Source organism: Protobothrops mucrosquamatus, unplaced genomic scaffold, assembly GCF_001527695.2.
Source record: "Protobothrops mucrosquamatus isolate PMUCROS unplaced genomic scaffold, P.Mucros_1.0 scaffold772, whole genome shotgun sequence".
Taxonomy (NCBI): Eukaryota; Metazoa; Chordata; class Lepidosauria; order Squamata; family Viperidae; genus Protobothrops; species Protobothrops mucrosquamatus.
Window position 1 is genome coordinate 151,466 of NW_015387040.1, and position 19,034 is coordinate 170,499.

Consider the following 19,034-nt stretch of genomic DNA (forward strand, 5'->3'; position numbering starts at 1 on the left):
CCTCCCCCTTTGTCCCTTCCTCCTTCCCTCCCTCTTTCCCATTTCCCTTCCTTCTTTCCTTCACCTCCCCCTTTATCCCTTCCTCCTTCCCTCCCTCTTTCCCATTTCCCTTCCATCCTTCCTTCCTTCCTTCCTTGTTCCTTCGTCCTGTGCTACGCCGCCCAGACCCCAGCCTGGTTTTGGCAGGCAGCAACACAACACGGCCCTGCCTGTGCGCGCACAGAGGCAGAGGAGAGCGCACAGGCAGGGCGGGTATGTGGCCGGTTCGCCTCCCGTTTTCAGGCCCGTCCGTTAGAACCGGCTACTTCTCCCAGTCATTTTCCCCCTACATTTTTCCCCTGAAGCAGAGAGTCGGAGAGCTTCGTCGCTCTCGCCGTTTGGGCCCTCTACTTTTACGCTCCGGGAGCAGCTTGCCTTTCAAACTTCCGACAATTAATGAAAGGGGAAGCCTGCTGCAAAGGCGCATCTCCCGGAAAGAGAAAGGCGATCGGTCAGCCAAGAGCCCGGCTGTTTCAGACTTTAAGCCTGCGATACAGGCAACAGAGGCCCAAGCAAAGAAGGCGATCCAAGAAAAGGGGGGGGGGGGAAACCTGCTTTCCTTTCCAGCAAAAGTTACTTTTCCAAAACTGCCTTAAATGAAGAAGTGACTCCCCCCCCTCGAATAATTGACTTTCTCCTGGCTTCTCCAGCCTTCCCGGGCAGGAAGAGATCAGCCCCGACCGGCTTTTGTTCCCCAAAGGCTAAAGTCGATCGCTCGCTTGTCTGATCCAAAGGGTGCACGGGCACCCCGAGACCCGCTCCAGGCCCCCACCAAGCCACAATTCCTGGTTTGTAGAAAAGTTGGGGGGGGGGGGAGAAAGGCGATCAGTCAGCCAAGAGCCCGGCTGTTTTAGACTTTAAGCCTGCGATACAGGCAACGGCGTGCGCTTCTCCCAGCCCAGAAGGGGCTCTCAGGCTAGCGCTTGTTGTGAAGGAAGAAGAGGGAGGGGAAGGGCAATACAGATCCCGCTGACCTGCGTGCACCAGCAGAAGTCAATCCGGTTGCTGCACAATGAGTCCCTGGGGAGGGCGGGGCCTTGCTCTGCACCTGCACTCTTCGCGCCCCCCCTGCAGGGCACGTTCGGTAGGGTTTGTGCAGGCTGCCACCAAGCAGCATTTCCCACAAACAAGTGAGCTGGGAACGAGCAGAGCGGGGGGGGCGAGGAAAGCGACGCGGGGGAGGGGGAGGAAGGTGACGCCGCGTACCACCAGCCAGGTGGTCGCGTACCACCAGTGGTACGCGTACCACCGGTTGAAAAGCCCTGACTTAGATGACATTCAGAGCAAATTTTATGACCAATTCATGCAAAACTCCATGTTATCCCAAGGGGTTCACATACTTTTTCTTGCAACTGTACGGTCCCTTCCCTCAATGATGCTCTAGAGGTCCCGGGAGTGGATGAGTCTCTCTCCCCTATTCTGTCAGATTCCAAGATCCCAGGGGATATGTCTGAGGCCCTTAAGGCCGAGGACAAGAAATCTGAGATTTCCTTCCGCAGGACTCACCAGGCCTCGGCATTGGCGATAAGAGCCTCAACTTCTAATTCCTTCTTCGCCAGAATCTCACTGATATGGCTTCGTGAACTCCAGGCCAGAATTTCCCCGGACGAGATGAGGGTGCACCAGGACGTCACTAAGTTGAGGGCTTCCCTGGAATATATGGCGTACGTGTCCCTGCAATCGGCCAGATATTCGGCTAGAGCCATAGCTTCCAACGTAGCTGCACGTCGGTTGTTCTGGCTTAAGAATTGGCGGGCCGACACCAGACACAAATGGAGGGTAGCGGCTGCACCGTATCAGAGTGGTCGCCTCTTTGGGGAGGCACTCACTCCTTACTTGGTTGAAAATGAGAAAAAGAAGGTACTTTCTCACCTCTCCAAAAGGACGGGCAGACGTTTTTCTCCATATAATCGGCGCCCGTCGTTTAGGTCTGGCTCAGACCGAAGTTCCTGGAGTGGGTATCGGCCCTTTCAAGCAGGGCTGGACCGCTCCTCGGACCGGTCCGGCTACAGGGACAGGCCAAAGCTGCAATTCCAGGGCAAGCAACCTTTCCGGGGCAGGGGAGGTCGTCCCTTCCGCAAGACTAAGTGACTCGGAGCGGACCCCCCCATCGGCGGAAGAATGTCATATTACTTCCACAGATGGGAAAGCACCACCACAGACATCTGGGTTCTCACCACCATCAGAGACGGTCTGTCTCTAGAATTCCTGGCTCCTACCCAACGTTTCATCGCTTGCCCCCTATCGCGAAATCCCGTAAAGCAAGGTCTCATGAAGGATGCCATTCAACATTTACTCTCCATAGAAGCAATAGAGCAGGTACCACTGGATCAATGGGGACTAGGGTTCTACTCCATCCTCTTTGTGGTTCCCAAGACCTCGGGGGGATGGAGGGCATTACTCGATCTCAAGGCCCTCAATTCGTACCTAGTGTACCACAGGTTCAAAATGCAGACTCTTCATTCCATTCTAGGCAGCATTCGACCGGGGGATTTCCTCACGTCCATAGATTTGTCAGAAGCTTACCTTCACATCCCCATACATCCGGCTCACAGGCGATTTCTCAGATTCAGGTATTCCGACCATCATTATCAGTACAAGGCCCTGCCATTCGGCCTGTCATCAGCCCCCAGGGTTTTCACCAAAATCCTGACAGTTCTTGCCGCGCAGTTGAGATTAGTACCGGTCCGCCTTCAGTGCTACTTGGACAATATCCTAATTCAGTCGTCCTCGGCACTGAACGCTTGCTTAGACGTGGCGCTGACGATCAGGACGCTCCAAGATCATGGCTTCCTGATCAACTTTCAAAAGAGCCACCTGACTCCAACCAACCGGTTGTTACACTTGGGCACAATAATAGATACCACTTTGGGTCAAGTTTTCCTATCTCAGGAGCGTCGGGTCAGCATACGCACGTTGGTCTCCAAAGTGCGCAGGGAAAAGCGAGTGACCCTACTACTACTTTCACAGCTGTTGGGAAAATTGATTTCCTGCATCGCCATAGTGCCCTGGGCCAGGCTTCACACGAGACAACTCCAGTGGTTTCTGCTCCCTTATCAGAGGCGAGGCGTAGCCTGTTTTCCCCAGAGGGTATGGGTCCCAGTTCAGACACTTACTTCCCTTCTCTGGTGGCTATCCCCGGCCTTGTCCAAGGGATCCCTGTTCAAGGAACCGAGTCGGATAACCTTGACCACGGACGGCAGTCTATTTGGATGGGGGGCACATCTGCAACATCAATTAGCGCAAGGGCAGTGGTCCCAACGGGATCTCAAACAAAACATCAATTGGCTGGAACTCAGGGCCATACACCTGGCACTTCGCCATTTTCACAAGACGGTGGCGGGTTGCCACGTGCTGGTCCTGACGGACAACGTGGCGGCAAAGGCCCATGTCAACAGACAGGGCGGAACCCGATCTCGGGCTCTGATGTCCGAGGCCCGGCTACTGGGGGCATGGGCGGAGAGAAATCTGTCCCTGAAAGCGGAACACATATCGGGGGTGGAAAACCGCCAGGCGGACTTTCTGAGTTGGTCTACGGTAGACCACTCAGAGTGGCGCTTGCATCCCCGTCTCTTCCGAGAGATAACTCACCGGTTCGGTCGGCCCAACGTCGACCTGTTTGCTTCCCCGGCGAACGCCCAGCTTCCACGATTTCTCTCTCGGTATCCTTCTCAGGGCTCAGAGGGAGCGGATGCTCTCCGCAGTCCTTGGCTGAATGGCCTCCTATATGCCTTCCCTTCTCTTCCTTTGATTCCGGCCGTCATCAGGAAGCTGTTGCAGGAACAAGCGGAGCTGATTTTTGTGGCCCCACACTGGCCGAGGCGACCATGGTTCGCGGATCTCGTGAACCTCGCCGTAGCTCCCCCGTGGAAAATTTCTCCAGAGCGGATAATCTTAACGCAAGGGGCCATACGGCACCCAGATCAGCTAATTGGCAGTGGCTCCAATTAGCCGTATGGCATCCGAACGCCAGTTCCTGATGCAGGGATCTTACTCCCCTAGAGTAATATCTATGATCCAGGCTTCAAGGCGGCCGGTGAATAACCGGATTTATGATGCAACTTGGAGGAACTTCTGGGACTGGTGTACCAACAAGGGTTTGTCTATTTCTTCCGTCACTATACCCAGAATCCTTGAATATCTCATGGATGGTGTGGAGATGGGCTTAGCGCCCAACACTATCTGTAGGCAGGTGGCCGCACTCTCTACGGTGTTCACCTGTGCCAACTCCACACCGTTGTCTCATCATCCAGCGGTTCGATCCTTTATCAAAGGTGTGACCAATACCAGGTCTCCTGTAGTGCATCGGTATCCCTCCTGGGAGCTGCCTCGAGTCCTACAGGCTCTTACAAGGTCCCCTTTCGAACCTCTCAGGTCTTGCCCACTTCTTTTGTCCCATAAAGTGGCTTTCCTGGTGGCTGTCACGTCGGCAAGGCGTGTCTCTGAACTAGCCGCTCTCTCTGTCAGGGAAGACTTATGTACCTTCCACCAAGACAGAGTGGTCTTGAGATTAGATCCCTTGTTCATTCCCAAAGTGAATTCACTGTTTCACTGGGCCCAGGAAATCGTCCTGCCGAATTTTTGTCCCAATCCTTCTCACCCTTTGGAGCGAAAGTGGCACTCCTTGGACGTGCGCAGAGCATTGTGTCATTATCTTAAGAGGACAGCCCCTTTTTGCAAATCGGAGGCGCTCTTTGTATCCTTCTGCCTAGGTTCCAAGGGGCAGAAGGTCTCATCTTCGACAATCGCCAGGTGGATCAAGGCCTGTATCGCTGAATCTTACTGAGCCTATGCTTTACCAGTTCCAAGTCGCCTAACGGCTCACTCCACTCGTAGCGCTTCCACATCAGCGACGTGGCAAGCTCAGGCCTCCATAACTGATATCTGTAGGGCAGCGACGTGGTCTTCTCCTTCACCTTTCATTCATCACTACAAGCTCGATAAGTTTGAATCTGCTGAGGCCGCATTCGGCCGATGGGTCTTGTAGCAGGTGGTCCATTTTAGCGATGACACCTAACCAGCCTGCGTCCCTCCCATGGGATCATATGGGCTTTGGTATGTCCCATCCGTGGATTCTACATTCCTACACTTGCTGGAGAAGGGGCGTTGTCTTACCTGAACGCCTTTTCTCAGCAAGAGGAATGTAGAATCCACTCCCTCCCTATTTCTTTAGCAGTCAGGTCAGTGGTCAACTGTTCGGGAGCCATCACGTCATACAATCATTGGCTTTGCCCTTTTTCGAAACTGGGGCATGGTCAGACCCTGAAGGGGCGTGGCAACTTTGATTGTTGGTCTAATTGGGCTAGAGGACTTCTAAAACCCATCCGTGGATTCTACATTCCTCTTGCTGAGAAAAGGCGTTCAGGTAAGACAACGCCCCGTCCCCCCCTCGTAGGAATGTCGAGCCCACAGGGCTTGACTGCCACTATGGTGCCGCACACTCAGCCACCCCTCAAGTGCCACCCCCTCCCGGCACTCATTGGCCACTACGTGCTGCCCGTTGGGCCCAGCGCGGCCTCATCGGGCCGCGGTGGCGGCTCGAGGTGATCGCCAGCGCCTCGGCTCAGGCTGCCCGCCCGTCAGAATCTACGTCCCACGATTGGTTGGCTCCCTCATCGTGTCCCTCCCCCACAGAAAAGGCATGGCTCTTCATGCAGGCTTGCCCCCTCGCGGGGCTCCTGATTGGCCCTGCGCCCGGGCGCCCCGCCCCCTGAGAAGTGCGGCCAGGAAGTCCCTTTCCCGGGGAGCCGCACGATACCAGTGCTACCGTAGGCCCCGCTGGCCATGAAGGTGCGCCGGAGTCCCGGCTGCCGGTATGGCGATCGGCCTGCTCCTCTCCCATCGCCCGCTCTACCCAGCTCGAGCCTGGCTGGAGCAGCGTTGGTACTTCCAAAGGTGGCCGCTTCAAGGTCACACGGGCAGCCCTCGGCCGCTCCCCTCCCCTCCGCACCTCCAAATCGATCCCCGATCGGAGAGAGAGAGAGAGGGAGGGAGGAAGAGAGGGAGAAAGAGAGAGGGAAAGAGGGAGAAAGAGAGAGAAAGAGGGAGAAAGAGGAAGGGAGAGGGGGGAGAGAAAGAGGGAGGGAGAGAGAAAGAGGAGAGGGAGGGAGAGAAATAGAGAGGGAGAGAGAAAGAAAGGGAGAGAGAAATAGAGAAGGAGAGAGAAAGAGGGAGAGAGGGAGGGAGAGAGGGAGGGAGAGAGAGAGAAAGAGAGAGGGAGAGAGAAAGAAAGGGAGAGAGAGATTAAATTAGTAACATGGTTGTTAAGTGAATCTGGTTTCCCCACTAACTTTGCTAGTCAGAAGGTTGCAAAAGGTGATCACATGACCCTGGAACAATGTGACCATCATAAATATGAATCGGTTGCCAAGCATCCGAATGTAAATCACATGACCCTGGGGATGCTGCAACGGTCATAAGTGTGAAAAATGGTCATAAGTCACTTTTTTCAGTGCCGTTGTAACTTTGAACAGTCACTAAGCAAACTGTTATAAGTCAAGGACTACCTGTACTTTATCACTTTTTTCCATTTTTTTTGGTCATCAAATGTTTGACACCTTGCTAGGTGACTCGTGGTACTCGAATGTTGCCATATTTTAAAAGTGGTACAATCGGTGAAAAGGTTGAAAAGCTCTGCTCTAGGCCAGGGGTGTCAAACTGCCGGCCTATGGGCCGGTTGCATCATGTGGAGGCTGCGCCCACCCCAGCTCTGGCAATGCAAAAAAAGTCATGATACATCACATGATGCGGCAAGTTTGACACCCGTGCTCTAGACCATCTGTGAGTGTTGGGGGGGGGAATACTGCTTTATGCTGCTTCCACTCCTCCTGAGTTCATGGTCCCAGCTGGTGTGTATGGGAACAAAGGTCAGTCCTGTGGACACTTCATTATGGAATGTGTGAGGGTTCAAACCTTTCCCCCTTCTATATGAGGCTGGAGGGAGGAAGTAATTTGACAATTTGAGGTATGATATCAGTGTGCAGATGCTACCTAATTATACACCTCCATTTCAGATCAAATGGGAGATGGATGGGAGACTTGACTCAGTGCTGACTATGAGAGTCTAGGTGGGGAAAAAGGTTGAAACTCAACCTAGGCAAGGCATTGTGCTTGCTATTTCAGAAATCAATTCTAGGATAACACCAATTTAAGCTCTTGATTGGGTTGTGCTGCTCCAGAAGCAGTTGATGTGCAATCTCAGGGTCCTCCTGGACTTGTAGCTCCTGTTAGAACAGGAGGTGGAAGTTGTGGGCAGGAGAGCCTTTGCTTGGTTTTTGGGTTGTGAATCAGTTGCTCTTGCTTCTAAAACTGGTAGCTGTCACTCACGCTGTTGCCAGTTCATGTATGGACTACTGCAGTGTGCTCTACAGGGCACTGTTCTTGAAGATATATATAGACTCTATTGCAAAATGCAGCAGTTCATGTATTAACATGAACAACTTGATTTTCCCATATAACAGCAAGTACAGGTAATCCCCGAGTTACAAGCGTTCACTTAACGCTCGTTCGAAGTTACGTGATGAGTGCCCCCTAGTGCTTACGAGCAAGTCCCGAAGTTACGAATATTGCAGTACCACGGCAGTCATTCGCCCTTACGAGCAACTTTCACCCTATTCCCCCCTCACTCCTCATAACTGCTTCCCCCTCCCTTTCTGCCACGCCGGACTCATCTTACAAAAATCCTCTCTGCTGCGGTTTCTTTCCCTTTGAAGGAGAGGAGAGTCAGCTTGGAAATGTTTTTTTGCACCGAAAATGGAACTCTCTGGAGTCTGTGATCTCGCACGAGTGTTTGAAGTTGCGCTAAATCACGGACCTCAGAAACTTTCATTCTCTATGCGAAAGGTGCCTGTCTCCTGCTCCTGCTCCCAACTCCTTTCTGCCTGACAGCAAGCCTGAAGCCTTCAACTGAGAGAGAAGGCCAGGCCCCTCGCACCCGCATCCAGCCTGCTGGAGCTCGCTGCGCTGGGGGAGAAAGTGACCCCATTGTCCCCGGAGCCTTCCTCCAATCGGCCTGGAACGGAGGCCGGGGGAGGCTTCTGCATGCCTCCAGAGGCTGTATCCAGCCCTTGGAGGACTGCTCCAAGCTGCTGCCGCCCAGAACAGAGCTTCCAAGGGCCTGATCCAAGAAAGGGAGTGATCTCATACCTCCATTACACTCGTAACGCGAGGACTACCTGTACAGCAAGAGCTGCATTGGTTGCCAGTCTGCTTCTCTGTACAGTTCAAGATGCTACTGCCACCTTTAAGGTCCTACAGAGACTGTTTACTCCAAATAGAATCTGCCTGCCCAAATTGTGCCTTCAAAAAATGCCTGATGAGAATCCCATGACGTTTGGTGGGTGGGGATTCAGAAGCCAGAATTTTATGCAGGCGCTCCTTTCTTATAGAATGACTTTCCACTAGAAATAAGATTCACATGCTCACTATAGAGGTCTTAAAAGCATGGCAATTACAAAGACCATTTGGGGACTAAACAGTTGTTAGTTTGTTGTACCTGGGATGATTGTGAGCATTGTGTCATGTGTCTGACTAATGAAACACTTCAAAGAACTTTCAGGCATGGTTTAACCTAAAAAAGCCTTATTAGTGTAGAGGCGTGACAGCACGGCATGATGGATGCCAAGATCTGAATTTCCCTTCCCTTTGCACATAACATTCCAGGCATTTCCCCTCCCCTATTTTGGGGGGTCATGATTCACATCTTCCAATTAACCTGGAGGGCAAAGATTCACTTCTGTTCCTTTTCCCGGGCTTTCCTTACTAATATCCTCCCTTTCTCTGTCATCTGAATTAACTCTAAAAATACCAGACAGTTCTGCATATTTTGTCAAAGCAAGAATATTCAATATTAGCAGCGTTGACATCCGCCCCCCCTTACAAAAAGGACAGATCCTGCAATGTAGACAAAGCATGTGTTAATGACCAGTTCTTGGTTTGTTGGGGTATTTCGCATGAAACCTTTTGACTAGCCTGTCAGCTTTCACCTCACTTGATTTCACCCAGGTGGCTTCAGACAATGGGTATCCCTTCCATTGTACTAGGTACTGCAATTTCCCTTTAAAAATTCTAGAGTCAAGAATACGTTTCACTTCATAGTGGGTCTGTCCCGCAACTACGAGGGGCCCAGGTGCCTTCTTCGGGGGAGGTCTTAAAGTGGAGCCCCGATAAGGTTTCAACAAGCTGCAATGGAAGACGGTGAATTCTCCCTAAAAGCCTAGGGAGTTTTAGTTCTACGGTGACGGGATTGATGATCCTTACTATGGGGAAAGGCCCCAAGAATTTTGGTCCCAATTTCTTGCTGGGCAATTTGAGGCGTAAATATTTAGTCGACAAATAAACCTTTTCCCCAACTTGGAATGTTCTTTGGGGAGCCCTCTTTCTATCAGCCTGCTTTTTATAGGTTTCAAAAGTCTTTTTTAAAGCAGTTTTTGTGTTTCTCCAAACTTCTTCCCACCCCCTCACCCATTGGTCAAGTGTCTGGGAAGCAGAGGGCAACTGAGGATATTCAGGTATTGGGCTGAACTCTTTTCCTGTGGCCACTCTGAAAGGCGTGTAACCGGTGCTGCTGTGCACAGAATTATTGTACGCCACCTCCGCGAAAGGGAGGAGGTCAGTCCAGTTCATCTGTTGGTAAGAAACGTAGCATCTAAGATATTGCTCCACCATTTTGTTAGCGGATTTTGCAGCCCCATTGGTGGCAGGATGAAAAGCAGATGATAAACCTTGAGATGATCCAATTAATTTAAGAAAACTCCTCCAAAACTTCGCTGTGAACTGCACCCCCCTGTCCGAAATTATTCGCTTAGGGGCGCCATGCAGCCGGTAGATATGTTTCAGGAACAATTTGGCCAGTCGTTGGGCAGATGGGAGTCCTTTGCAGGCGATGAAATGAGCCTGCTTTGAGAACAGGTCTATCACAGTCCAGATGACAGTATTTCCTCTACTTTCAGGTAGGTCTACTATAAAGTCCATAGCTATTTCTTCCCATGGTTGAGAAGGGTCTGCCACGGGTTGCAGTAACCCAGGGGTTTTCCCTGGAATTCTTTTCATTGTGGCACATACAGTACAACTTTTTACATAGTTTTCCACATCCCGTTTCAGCCCCGGCCACCAAAATTGCCGGCGGGTGAGGTGTAGGGTTTTCAAATATCCAAAGTGTCCAGCCTGTTTTACATCATGGCTGTGTTTGAGAGCATTAAGACGGAGGGCTTCTGGCAAATATAGTTTCCCCCCTTTGTAAGCCAAGCCATCCCTGCACGTTAGGGAGGGTTGATTATCTTTGAACCATTGATTGGTGAGGAGCTCTCATTTTATTTTCTTTGCCCCAGGGTCATCAGGATTGGGGACCCTGTGAGGCGTAACTTGAGCGGCAGTTTGTGGATTGGGGATAATTGCCTCGTTAACCTCCCGTTCGCTTTTGTATTGGGGTAACCGGGATAGCGCATCAGCTAGAACATTTTTTCCTCCTGGTATGTACTTTAGAGTGAAGTTGAAGCGGTTAAAGTACTGTGCCCACCGTACTTGCTTTGGGGACAATTTGCGGGGAGTTTTCAGTGCTTCTAGATTTTTGTGATCTGTCCATACTTCAAATGGCACCTTGCTCCCTTCTAGATAGTGTTGCCAGTTTAATAGCGCCCACCTAATCCCGAAGACCTCTTTGTCCCAGATTGCCCATCTCCGCTCGCTTTCAGTAAATTTCTTAGAGGTGTAGGCGCAGGGTTGCAGGACCCCACTTTTGTTCTTTATTCTCAAAAGCTGTTTGACAGCCCATCGTCCATGCTAGTGGTTGGCCCGGTCGTGGCTTCCCTCCTCCTTTGCCTGTTTTGAGTAGTTCTGTAAGGGGTAGGGCAATCTCGGCAAAAGAGGGGATGAATTGACGATAAAAGTTGGCAAAACCCAGAAAACTCTGGAGCTGTTTGCGAGTCTTTGGGGGCTGCCATTCGATTATAGCTTTCACCTTGGCTGGATCCATTTCAATGCCCTCGTTGGAAATTCTGTAGCCAAGATAGTCTAATCGGGTTTGGTGAAATTCACATTTTGGCAATTTGGCATAAAGCTTGGCATTCAATAGTTTCTTTAACACTTCTCTCTCACCAGCTTTATCTGATCAGTCATATTCGTGCTGTATATCAGGATATCATGAAGATACACCAAAACCCCTTTGTACAAGTGATCATGTAGGACCTCATTAATCAACTGCATAAATACGGCTGGGGGCCCCTGTAGTCCAAATGGCATGACTGTGAACTGATAGCTCCCCATAGGACAGTTGAAGGCAGTTTTCCACTCGTCTCCCTCTTTTATTCTCACCCGGTAATATGCCTCTCTCAGGTCTAATTTAGTGAAGACACTCCCCTTAGCCAGATGGGTTAATAAGTCCTTTAGGAGGGGGAGGGGATATTTATTTTCTACACTCACAGCGTTGAGACCCTTATAGTCTACGCAGAGACGAAGAGATCCATCTTTTTTCTCTTTGAACAACACAGGGGCTCCCACGGTAGATTTGGCCCGTTCAATAAACCCCCTCGGTAGGTTTTTATTCACGTATCGCTGCATCTCCTCCATTTTGAGGGGGGACATAGTTTGGCTCCTGGCACCAGTTCGATGGAGCAGTCATTGGGTCTGTGAGGGGGTAGGACATCACATTCTTTTTCACTAAATGCCTCCACCAGGTCCCGGTATTCATTGGGGATGAGTGGTTCGCCTGGCGGCGGTGAGGCAGCCATGTGTGCTCGCTCATTGGGTGGCCTAAGGTGGCCTGCAACATCAGTTGAATCAGCGGGAGGTTTAGGCCCTATAGGTAGTCTCACAGTTCTCATTCCTTTCTTCCATCAGATAAATGGCTTCCATTTGTCCAACCAGGCTAGCCCTAGGATCACAGTCTCTGTCATTTGTGGAGCCACTAGGAAGCGAATAAACTCCCAGTGCGCACCTATTTCTAGGCGTAAGGGCTCCGTTACTTGTGTGACAAGAGTCCCTCCCATCAGGGAGCCATCGGCTTGCTCAAACCTCACAGGTTTGGAAAGCTGTTTTGCCCATATGCCCATTTTCATGGCAAACGGCAGACTAATAATGCAGCGGGTGCATCCAGAATCAATTAGCACGTTTAAGTCCATTTGTGCCCCAGACTTAGGGATTATAAGTTTGGCGGGCAGTGAAAAAGGCGGGACGTGTCGACTCACCATCAGGTCGTTCTCTCCTTCATCGTCGCTGTCAAAGGAGGGTAGAGCAGGGGCGGGTCCACCCGGAGTCCCGGCGTCCTCCTGTGTGGGGGGTGTAATCTGGGCAACAGGTTCTTGCGTGACCCGGTTGGATTTTTCTCTCGTTAGCCGCTGAGCAGGTTTCTTTCCCGTCACTGGTTCCGGTCTGCTCTGCAGTCGGGGGTAGGGGACTGGACAGGTTGCCGCTCGATGTCCCTCTTGTCCACACCGGAAACACTTGTTTGACAGGCCTTCAGGTGGTCTGGGTCTCTCAGCCATCGCAGTAGTTGGAGGTTTTCGTGGGGGTGATTGCTGTCCGGGTTGCTCTGGCTGCTGCTCGGATTCAGGTGGGGGAAGCTTCTTATAGCGGGCGAGCTGAACGTCTAGCTTCACTGCTGCCTGGTACCATTCTTGCAGCTGATCAGGTACTGCTCGATAGATGCAGGCCTGAGAGAGGTGATCGTCTAATCCCTCAATGAAGTGATGGATTAGGGATTGTTCAGGCCACCCCTCTATTCGACCTGCTATCTTGTGAAATTCCCGCACGTACTCCAGGGCAGGCCTGCCGGCTTGTTTTATTTTGTGGATCTGTTCTCTTGCTTTAAGACCAATAGATGGGTCCTCAAATCTTTCCCTCAGCCCTAGGAGGAAGAGGTGGGGATCCTCCAATTCGGGGGCTTGCTCATTATGTAATTTGTTCAGCCATTCGGATGCTTCTCCCTCTAGGCTGGATGCAATCACATCGACCATGGCCCCCAGGTCCGGGTAGAGATAGGCCCAGCAATTCAAATAACGCACTTGGTTGAGGGAAAAAACCAGCTTCTCTGGGTCCCCATCGAAGGTTGCTCTGAAAGGGGGTGCAATTATAGGCTGTTGGGGCCCCCACGGTGGCTGTTGCTGCTGGCCCCATCCTGGCTGCAGATTTATGCCCAGGGGTTGCACGTTCGGGGGCTGTGGCCAATCTCCTTGCTGTGGTCGGTCTCCCACCAGCTGCTGATCTCCTGGCTTCTTCACCACCCCAAGCTGTTGCAAGGCCTCTATTATTTGTGCCAAGCTCAGAAATCGCTGACCATCCATCTGCTGGGGAACCCAATCTACCCATTGTTGCAGATGCCTCAGACTGGATTTCCCTCTCTCTTCAGGGTTGTAGTCCCTGGCAGGGGAAGACAGGATCTGACAGGCTTTCTGATGTGCCATGGGAGGGGTATAGGCTCCTCTCTCCAGGAATTGATTTCTGCTTTTCACCTCTGGGTTTTGAAATCTTTCCAGCGACTCACCCAAAACTTTGTTATCTCTCCATTCTGCTTTTGAAGTCTTTGCTCCCAGCTGGGAGATCTGCCAGAGTTCTTTCTCCCCCGGCTGGCTGGCTGCCGCTCCACTCTCTGGGGAAGCTGCTGCTGCTGAGGTGCTGGCCTCAAGCCATCTTTCTCCTTCCATAATGAGATCTTCCCCGAATCTTTGTCATCTATCCCCTTTAGATTAGGAATAGTGACCGAGGTCCGGGACCTCTTAATTGGTTTAAAATATTTGTGGATCTTGGCATGATGTCATGTGTCTGACTAATGAAACACTTCAAAGAACTTTCAGGCATGGTTTAACCTAAAAAAGCCTTTATTAGTGTAGAGGCGTGTCAGCACGGCATGATGGATGCCAAGATCTGAATTTCTCTTCCCTTTGCACATAACATTCCAGGCATTTCCCCTCCCCTATTTTGGGGGTCATGATTCACATCTTCCAATTAACCTGGAGGGCAAAGATTCACTTCCGTTCCTTTTCCCGGGCTTTCCTTACTAATCTCCTCCCTTTCTCTGTCATCTGAATTAACTCTAAAAATACCAGACAGTTCTGCATATTTTGTCAAAGCAAGAATATTCACTATTAGCAGCGTTGACACATTGTTAATTATAAAAGCATTTTACAAACGTATTACTTATTACATTTTTGTATTGTACTACTGCAATTCTGTTTTGAGCTGCTTGGAGTCATAGTGATTCAAGTGGCATAACAATCTTCGTAAATAAATATTTAGAATTTGTGGTTGAAAAATGATTTCACAATATTCCAGTATGAAAATATTTGATGTACTATATAATAGTTTGATATCTAAAAATATAAATGTTTCATTTGTATGCTAAATTTTGCAGAATCGAAAGAATGATGAAGCTTCTTATGAAAAAATGCTTAAACTGAGGCGGGATCTGAGTCATGCGGTAACAATTCTAGAGATGATAAAGAGAAGGGAAAAGAGCAAGAGGGAGTTACTGCATTTAACATTGGAAATTATGGAAAAAAGGTAAAACAGTTGGTTTTAACAGTTTGGTTTTAAATTATGATTGCTATTAAATAATTGGCACATAGATAATATTTTATAAAATTGTAATATATTTTTATTTGCTTCACATTTGTAACATAGTTGTGCTTGTGAGTGAATATGTAGGCATGGGGATAAAAATGGTGTTTTAGATTATCAAACAAATGTCTTCTTGGTTATCGTTGGCAAATCTTCCTATTTTGGAGAAAAGGATGATTAGGGGTAGACATGTCCTGATAGCACTTAGACTTATATCCCGCTTCACAGCGCTTTACAGCCCTCTCTAAGTGGTTTACAGAGTCAGCATATTGCCCCCAATAATCTGGGTCCTCATTTTACCGACCTTGGAAGGATGGAAGGCTGAGTCAACCTTGAGCTGGTGAGAATCGGACTGCCAAACTGCTGGCAGCCGGGAGTCAGCAGAAGCAGCCTGCAGTACTGTACTCTAACCACTGCAACACATTCAGTCCTGTTGCCTCCAAATAGGACTGGAAACATTCTTCTCTAAGACCCTGAGAAGCAGTGGCAATTGGACCACACAGTATTAAGGTAGCAGATAGATTAATGTGGTTTAGTATAAGTCAGTGTCACATGAAGATGTCTTTTGCAATTTTGAAACCAAGGCAACTTTAGGCATCTATCTGGAGTTATATAAATTGAAAGGTGTATATTAATTTGCAGGGGTCAATTGTTTTTCATTGTAAAGGGAGAATATTGGTTGATTGGAATGTATTAAAATATCTTTAAAAATAAATTAAGTCTGTATTAGAAAAAGATGCTGAGAGGGATTCAATTTACTATTTTAGAAATCCATGTTAATACTTAGTAATGACCAAAGTAGAGTAAGTCTGCTTTGCTTGAAATAATATCATTAAAGATCCATTATACTTTTGGAGTTGAAAATACTGACTGAAAATCTATGTTATTCTCACTGTTATCTGAGGTTTATAAAACATTTAGCACTCTAAACACCTTTGTTATTTCAAGCTCAGAATGCTTCTGTGAAGTCTGAACAGCCCTTTTTGGAGCTGATTTTTTTTCCAAGCTGAAAAGAGATATGTTGATCTCGGAACATTTCAAATTTGAAACATTTTGCATACTTATTGCAATTATCCTTTCAGAATGTATATTCTAAGTATTTCTGTAATGGTATTTTTTCTTCTTGAGTAACACTTTTATGTAACACTCAGTTCTAGATCAGTAGTTCTCAGTGTGGGCAATTTCCAGGCGCATCACCTTGAACTGCCAGGGTTGTCAACAATGTCCATGCTGGATAAGAATTGTCAAAAGTAAAGTCCATGTATTTGGAAGTTGCCCAAGTAGGGAAATGCTGATGTAGATTCACAATGTAATAAAGATACAGATATTAAGTATATAAACTAACATTTAAAAGTTCTGATAAATTCAAACTTTTTCTTCATTTTCCAGAGATAATTTGGGTGATTATAATGGAGAGATCATGTCTGAAGTAATGGTACATCGACAGCCCATGAAGCCTACCTATGCTATTCCTGTTATTTCTATTCCTAATAGCACTCAGTTTAAACACCCAGAATGTATGGAATTGAAGGAATTTAAAATAAACAAGGTGACTAAATCTATCATTGTGCATATTACTTACTTGAAAAAAATGCTCCTTTATAATTTTATGCTATAAATGTGCTTAAACTATGTGAATTGTTCTTAATTTCATTTCAAAAGATTTCAAGATAACTGGTATCTAGGTTGATACTCTTATTTATTATCTGTGGTAAGTAATTTTGATAGTCTATTAGGTTAAAGCTTCCTATGAACTAAACCTGTTTGATCTTGAAAATCTAAGCAAAGTCAGACCTTGTCAGTATTTGAATGGGAGACCACCAGGAAATCTCAGGGCTGTGGTCTCAATTGTGAAGTTGGAAAAAAATACAGAAGAAAATTCTTACTAGAAATGTTCATGTAGTCACCAAGATTTGCAGTCAACCTGAAAGAGCCTTTACCTGATTCTCTATTAGGGAAGGAGAAATCACAATGGTACATTTAAAAAAAAAGTTTCTAAAACTTCAGTCTTCTAATGCAGGCATGTCAAACTCGCGACGTCACGTGATGTCACGCGACGTATCGGAGCTTTTTCACCATTGCCGGCAATGGGGTGGGCGCGGCTCCGGTATGATGAAACCAGCCCGCGGGCCGGCAGTTTGACACCCCTGTTCTAATGTGTCAAGGTTCCGATAGACAAGACCAAACAAATCAGAACTCTGAGGCTTGAGATTTCCTCAAAGAACATGTTTATTGGTTACATAGTATTGACACAGTCAAAAGTGAAACCAAGTCTGAAATTCCCTACGTTCCCCAATAGAACAGTTTGGCTGGCTTTCTAACCAAATACTCACGCCCTCCATCTAACAGACAGAAATGACCTTGGTTCCCACGGGACAGTAAAATGTTTAGACTAGTAGAAATCCTCCGCAACCCCTCCCATTCTTGTGGCAACATAGAACGAGCAAAATGGCTGTAGCCAGGTTTGTTGTAGAGTTGACATAATGGATATGATTTACTCAGATAAAACCATTAATGCATTTTCTCTTCATGCAGCAAGAGAAAGCTGATGCTATACGACCAAAGAGAAAATATGAGAAGAAGCCCAAAATTGTATCATCGGCTGCTATTGCTATTCAGCAGTCAATTCCTTCTGCACTGCCAATCTTTAATGTTAAAGATATGAATCAGTACGACTTTCCCAGCTCTGATGAAGAACCTCTTTCTCACGTATGACGTCTACAGTTTTTTGGTTCAGAGGGAGGAAAGATACTTACGTCTTTATACTTAACTACTGCTTTCTTTTTGAAGGTCTTGTCTGGCTCTTCTGAAGTTGAGGAAGAAAATGATCCTGATGGGCCATTTGCTTTCCATAGGAAAGCAGGCTGTCAGTATTATGCTGTAAGTCTTGAGTTTCTACAGTACTGTATTGTAACACTTATTAAAATCATGTTTTAATCCTTTTCAAATATTTCTTTTCAAAGCCTCATTTAGAACAAACTGGTGACTGGCCATGGAATAGTCCTAAAGGGGGAACATTAGGAGATGAGCATTACAGATACTGCTTAACCACCCTTACTGTGCCACAAAGGTGCATTTGGTTTTCACGTAGACGGGTTGGACGTGGTGGAAGGTAGGCTTATTTATCATAAAACTCACTACACTAATATCATATTGAAAAGTATGAACATGATGTAGAAAAACAATTGAAATGTAGTTGTTAAATATGTTTGCTGTTATTTAAATTAGTACATAAATTTTAATTAGCCATCTGTATTCTTAAATCTATATCTTCGACTTTATTATGATCTCCCTTCTGTTACAGAAACACACAGCCTTATTGTGACTTTTCCCCTTCTCTTTTCCCCCTTGAATCCATTTAAAATCCATGATTTAGAGCAGACATGTCAAACGTGCGACGTCACGTGACGTCGTACAATGTATCAGAACTTTTTCCCCATTGCCGGCAATGGGGTGAGCGTGGTTTCCTCATGATGTGTCCGGTAGGCCGGCAGTTTGACACCCCTGATTTAGAGGCTTGCACTAATCATGTTTCATATGTCATTGCACACTGTAACTTTTCTGAAAATAAAGATCCTGAAAACCTGTAACATGTTACCAGACCTCTATCGTGCCTACTTGAACTATCAGTTTGGCAATCTGTTTGTGGGACAGGTGTGGTATTTCATCTTTCTTGAGAGTAGGTGCCTCCTGGTACCACTGTGATTCTGTGCATTTTCTGCTTAAAGGTGTAGGTGCTTTGAGGTTCTTCTGAGATAATCTCTGTATGCAAATAACCAGAAGACTATAGGTAGATCTCAAAGCAGCTTGATTTCTCATCAAATGATTTGCATGGGTATAAGTTTTTTTAATAGGTTGCATTAAAATCCATGTCAGATTACATGAGCATATTGTTCTACAAGGATTTCCGTGGCATCAAAAATAGTGATTAAGCATATCTTGTCTGGATTCTTTTGTTGAGAGTGAGGTATAATATATTGCTTCAGCATGTAATAAATATTTTTTTAAAAAATTATCTAGCTAATCTGGACCCTTCAGCACTGTTTTACCTTATAAAAATGAGGTATAAAGGTGTTTTACATTGCTATTACTACAGATGCACATCACCTTGGAAAGAAGTAGTATATACTGTATGTTTTAGTATTAGCATAGTGTTGTTCACATTCTACAATAAAAACTCTTTGACAAGTCTCCATAATCTACTTTCCTGTCATATTCAAAATTGCCTCAAATTAGAGGCTTGTAAGAAGAATACACCATCCTTTGTGTCTAGTGATGTACTTTCTGAAGTATTTTTAAGTATGTATTTGTACTTTTTAAAAACTGGGGTTGTTTTCTAGATAAAGAGGAATGAGGGCTCTTTTTATCTTAATTCCAATTGGATTTTGCAGCATCTTTGTTAATAGTGACGTCTATCCAGACTGTTCTTTGTTTTGCTTCTCTCT

At 47.3% G+C, this 19,034-nt stretch overlaps 1 protein-coding gene across 1 annotated transcript in view; it reads left to right on the top strand.

The window, feature by feature from the left end:
* The window catches only part of LOC107289816 (enhancer of polycomb homolog 1), a gene marked incomplete at its 5' end in the record, with an annotated part of 46,731 nt that overhangs the window by 24,469 nt on the left and 3,228 nt on the right, over positions 1 to 19,034 (top strand). The window contains 5 exon segments of the mRNA XM_015818627.1: positions 14,384 to 14,532; positions 15,979 to 16,138; positions 17,125 to 17,298; positions 17,380 to 17,469; positions 17,553 to 17,701. Coding sequence (XP_015674113.1) covers positions 14,384 to 14,532; positions 15,979 to 16,138; positions 17,125 to 17,298; positions 17,380 to 17,469; positions 17,553 to 17,701 — 722 coding nt within the window.